The following is a 10,905-nucleotide window of genomic DNA, read 5'->3' on the forward strand; positions in this document are numbered from 1 at the left end:
GTCTTGTTGTAGTTAAGCCTTGATTGATGTCGGGAATACCTGGGGTGATTTGACTTCCAGGCTAACTGGCTATGAGAGTCTGCTGTGTCTGCAGTGGGAGAGGTTCTGTGCTGGATCTCTAGGGCGGTGCTAATCTAACGTTTGCCTGAGGCTATCCGGCAAAAGGCTCTGGGCCGGGCTTGGGCGGGGAGGGTCGCACGGGAATACAGGGCAGGTGGAGGGAGCAGTTATGGCTGCTCTCAGTTCCGTCCCTAGGGGCTCTGCCTCTCAGAGTCCCAGCAACCACCGCAAACCTCGGAGAGAAAGCTGCCTTTGAGTTCTGACCGAAGCCAGAAAGTCCCGCTTCTCCCTTTTGAGTCTGGGTCCCCAGAGACTCGCCCTGATCTGGAGCTCAGAGTCTGAAACTCCCTCCCGATTGAAAACAACAACCACGCCCTCAGCCGCCAGCCCGCTCTGCACGCACTCCGCATCTTTAGTATTTCTCTTCAGCACTGTGCCTCCTCTGAGTCTGGGTATGATATTCTCTTTCCTCCTAGTTGTAGAATTTCCACTCAGCCAGCCTTCCTGTGGTTCTGGATGATGTCCGTTCCGTCCTTTTGTTGTATCTCTGAAGTGGTTGTTCTAGGCACCAATCTCCGGCGTTAACCTATGCCGCCATCTTGGTTTCTCTAAAAAAAGAATTAGAGTGAACATCCATATACCTACCTAACCTATATTCTGTGATTAACATTTGCCTACATGTACTTTATCATGTGTGTATCCATTTATCTGTTCCTCCATTATATGGTGATCCCTTCTTGATAATTTTAACCAGCTTCTGTGGCACTGAAGTGTCATGGTAAAGTTTACTGAAGTGACTTTATAATTGCCAATTGGAATATTTTTTAGTTTTGATCTTCAAGAAAGAGGATATCAAACTATAGTAAGACTGTTTTTGTACGTAATATTTTATTGGAATACAGCCACACCTATTTGATTACTTTCCAGCTTACAAGTGGTAGAGTTGAATAGTTGTGACAAAGACAGTATGGTCTGAAATAATTATTATCTGGTCTTTGAAGAAAGTTTGCCAACCCCTGTCTAAATCATTAGGATTGATTTTTTTACCTAGAAAGTTTTTCTTTGCTTTATTTCTGAAATAACAGTTCTCTTTTATCTTCATAGTTGTAGTTGTTCTTTCTTAGTTCCCACAATTATTTCTCTTCCCTTTTAAATATAGTTTATTGGTTCTGTTATATACACTCACTTGGATGATCATATCCACACTGATTTACCATCTGTATATTGATAAAATGTTCAGGCTAGACCTTTCTCCTGAGCCTAAGAGCCAATTTGGAACTGGATAGCTCTATCTAAATGTTCCATGAAAACCTCAGCTCAGCAGTCCCAAAACTGAGTGCAGAATCTTAAATCCTGCAAACCCATCATCTTTCTATGATACCATCATCAATTTAGTTAAATATCCAATCACAGTCTTGGTATTCTTCTCTAGGTATTTTTTTCTCTTGTTGATTCTCTTCCCATTATCTCTTTGTCATCATACTTTTCTGATTGCTGCAGTACACATTTTTAAAAATTTCTCATTTCTACTTCTGTGATAGAACTTCCCTTCCTCAGCCTCTTCCTTCCCCCATGTTCTACATTGATACCAGTTAGCCTTATAAAGTGCAAATCTTACTTTACTACTAAAACCCTATTAGCTCTATCACCTACTTGGTAAGTCTCAATTCTTTTTTCTTTTTTTTTAATATATTTTATTGATTTTTTACAGAGAGGAAAGGAGAGAGAAAGAGAGTCAGAAACATCATGAGAGAGAAATATCGACCAGCTGCCTCCTGCACACCCCCTACTGGGGATGTGCCCGCAAACAAGGTACATGCCCTTGACTGGAATCGAACCGGGGAACTTTCAGTCCGCAGGCCGACGCTCTATCCACTGAGCCAAACCAGTTAGGGCTCAATTCTTTTTTTTAAAGATTTTTTTTATTGATTTCAGAGAGGAAGGAAGAGAGAGAGAGAGATAGAAACATCAATGACAGAGAATCATTGATTGGCTGCCTCCTGCACGCCCCCTACTGGGGATTGAGCCCGCAACCCGGGCATGTGCCCTTGACTGGAATTGAACCTGGGACCCTTCAGTTTACAGACTGGCGTTCTGTCCTCTGAGACAAACTGCCTAGGGCATAAGTCTCAGTTCTTGAGTTTGCAAAGTTCCTCCATTTGAGCTATCTACATACTCAGCTTAATTCCCTAAATTCTTATTGTTCCTCAAACTCAACCTTTTTCAAGATGCACTCATTTCTACATGTCATTTTACCCAATCTGCCATGTTTCCTCTACCTTAGGACATTTTTGTTTGTTTGTTAATCCTCACCCAAGGATATTTTTCCATTGACTTTTAGAGAAGGTAGAGGGGAGCGTGAGAGACACAGAGAGAGAAACATCACTGTGAAAGAGAGAGACACGTTGGATTGGTTGCCTCCAGAACTGCCTGACTGTAACTGACGTAAGTGCCCTTGAACAGAGTTGAACCCAGGACCCTTCAGTCCTTGGGCCGACACTCTATCCACTGAGTCAAACTGGCTAGAGGCCTGAGGAAACATTTTTAGTCCTCACCCGAGGATTAGAGAGAGGGAGGGAGGGAGAGAGAGAGAGAAAGAGAGAGAGAGAGAGAAACAGAGAGAGAGAGATGAGAGAGAAACATTGATCACTTGCCTCCTGTGTGCACCCCAACCAGGAACAGAACTCACGCCTTTTTTTTGGTGTATAGGACGACTCTCCAACCAACTGAGCCACACCGGCCAGGGCTACCTGATGAAACTTTTCCTCTTAGCAAGCTTCTCTTTTCTCTTGAAAAGTTGTTCACTCCTTGTTTTATATACATATATTCTTCTTAAAATATTCTATTTGTCTCCAAGTGCTTAGAATTATGGTTTTACATGTTATATATATATGTATATGCTATCCATTCATTTTTGGTACTTAGAAGCATAGCCTGAGTCCCAGCTTTGGTTTCCTATTTAGTGATGAGGTGGACTCAAAGATTTCTTCTAGCTCCTAAACAAGCCAATAGTTTGACTTATTTTCTTGTTAAGATTTAATATTAGAAACTATATCATTTTAAATATAACAAAATCTCGGTGTTAAAATACTAAAGATGTATAAAATACTTCTGAAAGAAAGTGAATTCCTCAGTTATTTTAAGTGTATACTTTGCTTTATTAAATAATGGAATATTTGAGAATAAATTTACCTCTTTTCAATCCATATGGGAAGTTTTATCCTTTACAAGTGTTGTATGGTAAGTTCATAATCATCTCAAAACATGTGATATAAATTAGGGCTTTGCATATGTGTTCTTTTTTTTTTTTTGAATCTTTATTGTTGATATATAGGGTTTTCTTAAATCGCTATACGCTGATACAGCTCTAGCAAAACAGTAAAGTCCAGTTGTGTACAGCCTGAGCTATGGTTAATTAATGTCCACATTATTTTAGAAACTAGTAATTCTATTTAGTTGTGTAATATTTGCCCTACACAGTTTTTAGAAACATCTCTAATTAGAAACAATCTCTAACACCTCACTTGACTTAGTATTAGTTTTCTACTACTTACATTTGAAATTGGAGATCAGAGTTGATAAATGTTATTTGTATTTCTTTCATCTATACAACTTAAGAATTCTAGCTTATGTTATAATAATGTTAGTTTTTTTGCAGTGGAGAGTGAATCAATAACATTTAAAACCTACATTAGTTTTATTTAAAAAAAGCAGGTTATCAGGCAGTTAGAACTTAGCTAGTTATAACTCTATCGTCATGTCAATCCAATTTTTTTTTTTTCTCATGTAGTACAAGCAAAATCCTGAAATGTTCAAACAGACAGCTCGACTCTGGGCACATGTGTATGCTGGAGCACCAGTTTCCAGTCCAGAATACACCAAAAAAATAGAAAACCTATGTGCTATGGGCTTTGATAGGGTAAGTAACATAGAGGCATGCTGTTTTTGATATGTTCATTGATTTTAAATGATTGCAGCAAATTCTTGGCTGACAGAATTGGTTCAAAAATACTCTGAATTTAGTTTTGATATATGAACTTTTTGTTATTAAAAATCAATGATTTTTCTTTTCCTTTTACTCATTCCAATCATTTGTTTTAGAAGCTTTTTATGCACAAGTGCAACTCAGCATAAAGATAAAAAAACAAAAATAGGGTGTGGTTTCTAAATATAAAAAGACAGGGAAGTGATTTAAGATATTTCCTTGAGATTTAATTTTTTTTTTGTCCCCCTTTTTATTTCTACAGAATGCGGTAATAGTGGCCTTGTCTTCAAAATCATGGGATGTAGAGACTGCAACAGAATTGCTTCTGAGTAACTGAGGCATAATGAGAGAGCTGCTGATATAGTCAAGCTTGCCCCTTCTTGAGGAGCATCAACATCTGTTATTTTTAGGATTCTGCATAGATTTCTTTTAAACTGGCATTCTTGCCTAATGATGTTATCTAGGCACCATTGGAGACTGAAAAAACAAAACAAAACATCCCTGCTCTGTAAATAAAGCTAATTAAACGTCTGTGTAAATTTAAAAAGGGGAAATACTTTAATTTTTTTTCTTACTTAATAGTGTAAAAAATTTTTGAGCTAAGCGAAACCATGGAAAAAAACATGCTACTTTAGTATTTAGCAGTGTACCAGAATAGCAAGAGTTTGCTTCAGGGTTTTGTTGAATAATTAGGTAATATTTTGAGTGTGTCAGGACCATTCAAATTGTTGGTGTTGCATCACAGCTACCTTAACTGTTTTTAACATGGATCCTCTGTGCCTGTGAATTTACTTGCATGCTTGTACTTGACTTCTTAAGATGGGTAGCTGAAAAGACCACCATTTTAAGCATTTGAGAATTCTTAAACTTGAGGTTTATCTAGAATGAAGATGGTGACCTATTCAGAGCCTTTTTGTCCTGGTCAGCAGACTGGGACACTATATTTATTTTTCCTCTCTTGCCACACACAGCTAATATCCTAATAGTAAATTCTCTGGGAAATGTGCTGAGGGACAGTATCCCTTGCTTCATTTTTTAGGTTGTCCATATGGAATGTTATGTCACAGTTCTTTATTCTTAAAAACGTTCCTATGTTAAGTAATAATGGAAAGATGGAGCTGCCAATTTTGTTTCTCTTGCAAATCAGTAAATACTTGATGTTGCAGTATTCCCAAGATTTAATAAATGAACCCAACTTAGTTTTTCAAGAGAATTTGACATCTATTTTTAGGCTGATGAAGTTTTTCTTTGAGAACTCGAAAAGATGAAATAAACCAACTGCAGTTTTTTAGCCAAATTTTGGCTTTATAGAGATTGCTTTATCAGACTCTTTAAAAGTCACTCTTGCTTGCATTTCCCCCTATTTACACATAAAAGCTGTGTTGGTGTTTAACTGTACATACTTCAGATGCACATAGGAATAGAAATGTGTTATAAATCTAGCTTTCTTTATGATGTTTCTGATAATACGAAAATTGAAAACTTTACCTTCTCTTGTACATATAGTCAGACTTTCTGTGTATTAAACTTACATTTCATTCTAAATTCTAAAGTTTGAAAATTTTTAGTTTTGCAAGTTCAAACACTAATGTGACCATTTTATGAAGGTTGAAATGGATTTATGCAGGCAGTTCTATGCATAGAAACACAGTTCTTATTAAATTTTCAGGACAGTGCAAATAATAAAAATGTAATGGAATTGGAATTAATTAAAGCAAGGCTGTACATTGAAAGTCCTATTATAAAAGGTTTGCTTTCTTCAAGTGTTATTTATCCTAAATTATAATTGTTAAGTGTTTGGAAAATAATTTTAAACCATAAATTCATCATAATTTCATTGAATTCTCAATAATCTTAGAAGCAATAAAAGAACCATTGTTAAATATATTGTAACGTTAAAGATGTGAAGGTTCTTCCAAAAACTTGTAAGGCTTTCCTAATCAATAGTAAACTCTAGTAGTAGATATTGCATACTAAACACAAGTTGCTATGTTTTTTTCCCTATATGTTTGCTTAAGCATAAATTTCTTTATACAATCACCTCCTTTAATTGTAGTTTAGTTTCTTTCTAAAGATGCCAAAGGAAACAAGATTTTTCTTTATTTATTTTAAATAACTAATACCTTGTACTTTTCTTTATATTTTGAAGTAAGGTTGGAATTATGTGAAAATGTGGACAGTTTTGTTGCATTGTTGGTTAGAATTTTTTTTTAAGTGGAGGGCAGCTTGGTAATATATTTGGATTATTTTAAATATCCAACATCTACCCAGTTTACTAATTGCTTGTATTTTCAGGGTATATTTAATTGTCCTGTGGTTAGACAAAGGAGAGAGCTCAGAGGTTACTAAATGTCAAGCATTACTTAGCTCTGGGAGGCAGCTATACCTTGCCTTTGATTTTTATGCACATTAGCCCATAGGGTATCTATCTATTCATCTAACTATAATTAAACATCCCAGTGCCCAGGAAATTGAAAAGTAAAATATTTGGTATGAGAGGTTCTCCATAATGGATTTTTCATTTCAAAATTATTTACCTCATTTTCATTTAATGTGATAATTCTCCTTTCTGGAACACTGTCATCCTAATTTGTTTTTTTCATATTTCTCTATAGGTGGATTTATTTTCCTAAACAAAGAAATTAAAGCAATTTCTTTTTTTCTCTGGCCTTATATATGTTTAGAAAAAGGACACTAAAAGTACAGGTCTAGGTAAAAGGTACCCTGATAAAAAATTATTTTTATAATTCTCAACTTTTTTGTGATTTTCCAGTTTTTTTTAAAAGCCTCAAAAACAGTGGTTAAAAATATATATTTAGGGATGTCTTGTTTACGGCAGGCAGATTTGCTAGAAGACACTGATACTCCAGCAGGCTTTTATTATAATCAAATCTATTCCGTGAGTATGTGCCTGACTTTTACAACAACAAATAATTGTATAATATTTCAGTACAGATAACTGAAAGGATGAATAGCTATTTGTGACCCAAATAAGTATATAGTAAGTAGTTTATAAATATTTGAAGGACTTGTACTAAATTAGATGCTCTGAGTTGGTTCCCACAAATTTTTGAAATTGTGACTATGGTTTACTTAAACACAACACATTCAGTTATATAAATATGTTTGGATTCTGAGTATTTTGCTTTTAAGGAGAATAATCTATGAAATGAAAGTAAGACTGATGGGGGGGGAGTTTTTCACATTTGTGGTTGTTGGTGACGCTTAAAACTATGCAAAATAATTTTTTTAAGTATCCAAGAGAATTGGCAGTTGGGTGGGTATTGCTTACTTATTATGCACTACAGAATGTAGCATATCGTGTTACTGTTTAGGCTGCTTAATAAGTTTATCAATGTGAAAGTAGATCTTGGCTATAAGTTTACACCTGATTTGAGCTTTTAAAACTCTGCAATGGGAGTAAGATAATGTTTCCACAATCTTGTAGCAACAGAGGAAAGAAAGCATTTTGTTGTTTCAAAGATTTCAGATAAATTCAGGCAGGGAAGCGTTGGAGCCAGGTATACTTGTATATAGATGGAAACAATGTTTGGATATGAAAAAGGAAGCCGTCTGTTTACAGTTAACTTTATTTCATGGACTTTTACAAAATGATGTATTAAACACTTTTTCTAGTTCAAGAAATTTCAATTCCAGGGTACAAACCATTGATTTAAGAATTTTGCATTTCTATTCTTTTAGTACCAGTTTAAAATAATGCTTACCAGCTCATTGCTACCACTAGGGAAGAAGGCAACTTGAAGTATTTACTGATAAATAGCCTTTTCCCCAAATGCGACTTTTCTGCAGTGTCTGCATATTATGTCACATGTTCTATTTGCACTGCTGCAACATGGATCAAAAATCTTGTGGCACAGGGGTAGAGGAATGTCAATATCTCTCCTGTCCTGTTCCCTTAACGCTTTATTGGACTGATCTACCCTCAGAAACCTGTGATCATCACCTAAATGTAAGTTGAGAATGTGTCACCTTCTGCTTGGGTATTTTAACCGTGCTGCTCTATATGTAATCAGGTGTGGCACAGTTTATCAGTTTGGCTCTAGCAGGTGGGTGGATACAAATCATTGCACTGTGCTGTTAACCAATCCTGTGTGCTTGCTGTACCTACTTTCTACAGGCATCATCATAAAAGCTAGACTATTTCTTTTGGGGGGAAAGAGACTTATTTAATGTAATTTAAAGACTTTTCCAATAGAAAATGAAATACTATTGAAAATAATATCTATTTTTTAGCTTTCAGCAATTGATGGTGCTTTGTTGTGGTGTCTGCTGGAAGTCTACTGCCATTGTAGGGATTCTCATTAACCTCACTAAGAAAGAACCTTGCTTGTTAGCTTCTCTAGATCTCTATTCTAAACCATCTGTTAGTGATGATAAATCTGTAGGAGGGTCTATCCTAAGCCGTTAACTTCCTGTATGGGGAAAGTGGGTGGGTTACCAGAAAGACCATGAAGCAGGGTGGGCTGTCGGGGGAGGGTTGGGTATTTGTCTTGAGAATTAAAACTACGAAACACTTTTGTACACAACTGATTTTTTTTAAAAAAAATAAACACATTTTTAAAGATGTTGAATTTTTTTTCCCCACTTACTGGGAATTCTTAAAAATAAATGCATGCATGCTTTCCCCCTGAAAATGGTTTATCTTCTTTCTGGGTGTTCATCTGTGGACAGGCGGCTAAGCCTCCATATAACTTTAAACAAGAAAAAGAAGTGGGTAGTTGTTTCTCCTAGACAAGTTTTAGAATGATGAGCATATGATGATAGATGCAATAAATTATATTGGGTCTGTATTTAAGAATGAGTTGAAATTGTTTAATTCTAATTAAAATTATTTATTTGAAAATAGAACATTATTTAACTAGGTTCTAATTCAAAAATTAGTGTAATCCAGAGTGAGTATTAAAAGTAATTTTGTTCTGTTTTCATAGTGCAAACAAATCTTTCTGGAAAGAGTCCTATTACCATAGAAAAGACTGAATTGTTTCAGAAAGTCTTGGGTCACTATCCTTGGATTACCCTCTGCCTCCATTAGGAATGATAATTAGAAGAGGTCATGTTGATTAGGATTTGTGCTAGTTATTTTACAGAGCAAACTGATCATTACTTTGTATCTCTAGGGCATTCATATCGAGCTTTCAGCAGTCCTTAGTTTCTCTAACCTGAAAATGGAATTGCTCCTGAATGGAATGCCAGTATGAAGTGCTCTTTTCATGGAGCAAGCTGGAGCTTTTCAAATTAAAAATCAAGGATAACAAATGGAATTCAACTGAGCTGTCATGCCAATCCCCAGCAAAGAATGGTCAGATTTAAAGGGTAGTAAACACTTGGTACGTGTTTTTATTCAATCATCAAAGATTTACAGATTTTCAGTAAATAACATGGATTCTCTGATAAAAGGTTTTAGGAGTATGTCCTATAGCGGTGATGGCGAACCTATGACATGCGTGTCAGAGGTGACAAGCAAACTCAGTTTTTTGGTTGATTTTTCTTTGTTAAATGGCATTTAAATATATAAAATAAATATCAAAAATATAAGTCTGTTTTACTATGGTTGCAAATACCAAAAAATTTCTATATGTGACACGGAACCAGAGTTAAGTTAGGGTTTTCCAAAATGTTGACATGCCGAGCTCAAAAGGTTCACCATCACTGTACTATAGTAACATACTATCTATGTATGCATGTAATGTTCATTTCACCCCATTTATTTTAGTAAAAATACATTAAAGCACAACTTTATCATTTAAATTTCCTATTATATATCACCTTGTAAGATGTTGACGCAAAGTTGTGTAAATATTCAGTTTACAATACTTGTAGACTCTTTTTCCTTTTAATATATTTTTATTGATTTCAGAGAGAGAAACATCAATGATAGAGAATCACCGATCGGCTGCCTCCTGCATGCCCCCCACTGGGGATCAAGCCCGCAACCCAGGCATGTGCCCTTGGCCAGAATCGAACCTGGGACCCTTCAGTCTGCAGGCCGGTGCTCTATCCCCTGAGCCGAACCAACTAGGCTGTAGACTCCTTTTCTCTTCTTTTTTTAAAAATATATTTTATTGATTTTTTACAGAGAGGGATAGAGAGCTAGAAACATAAATGAGAGAGAAATAATCGATCAGCTGCCCCCTGCACTCCCCACTGGGGATGTGCCTGCAACCAAGGTACATGCCCTTGACTGGAATCGAACCTGGGACCCTTCAGTCCGCAGGCTGACGCTCTATCCACTGAGCCAAACCGGTTAGGGCTGTAGACTCTTTTTCAATGTACATACATAGACAAAATTTTAGAAACCCAAAGTGTATCTTATTTCTTACTGAGTAAACATACCTCGTACTTTGCTGCATGTACAGACTATACCTAATTTAACTTAAGGGCAACTAATAGTACTTTTTCTTCACTTAACATTTAGCTCTAATTATTCTGTAGCTCTTCGTTTTCAATATGTGAAATACATTCCTTTGCTATACACATTCATTATTGTTTGCATTACGTTGATAGATGAATGAACTTTCCTAACCAATATTGAGGAACAGGGTTAGTGACATTCCACTGATACCTTCTAACCATAGTTATAGAATTTTAAGGAAAAGGGAGACCTTCCAGTCTTTTACCCCCTAGTTTTATAAAATCCTTTAAAAAATAATCAATTAAATGGGTTGGATATCCAGAGTAACAGGTTATTTTTGGTAGAAGTCCCATAATACTGCTATTTATATGTGCCTACTAGGTAGCATTTTCAAGTCTAAAATATTCTTATTTTTGTTTTTCCTTAAAGATAGGAAATGGAGGGGTCATTTGCAAGCATGAAAAGGAAAACTCAGTTCAGGTGGAGT

The 10,905-nt window shown here is 35.8% G+C and overlaps 1 protein-coding gene across 6 annotated transcripts in view; it reads left to right on the forward strand.

Annotated features, from left to right (window-relative positions):
- The window catches only part of UBE2K (ubiquitin conjugating enzyme E2K), a 54,857-nt gene extending 46,229 nt beyond the window's left edge, over positions 1–8,628 (forward strand). For all 6 annotated transcript variants that reach the window (XM_015561022.1, XM_015561023.1, XM_015561024.1 and 3 more), the window contains 2 exons: positions 3,851–3,979; positions 4,308–8,628. In XM_015561022.1, coding sequence (XP_015416508.1) covers positions 3,851–3,979; positions 4,308–4,382 — 204 coding nt within the window. In that variant the 3' untranslated portion in view covers positions 4,383–8,628. The remainder of the gene's footprint in view (positions 1–3,850; positions 3,980–4,307) is intronic.
- Positions 8,629–10,905: the final 2,277 nt, after the last annotated feature.

Source organism: Myotis davidii, unplaced genomic scaffold, assembly GCF_000327345.1.
Source record: "Myotis davidii unplaced genomic scaffold, ASM32734v1 scaffold235, whole genome shotgun sequence".
NCBI lineage: Eukaryota > Metazoa > Chordata > Mammalia > Chiroptera > Vespertilionidae > Myotis > Myotis davidii.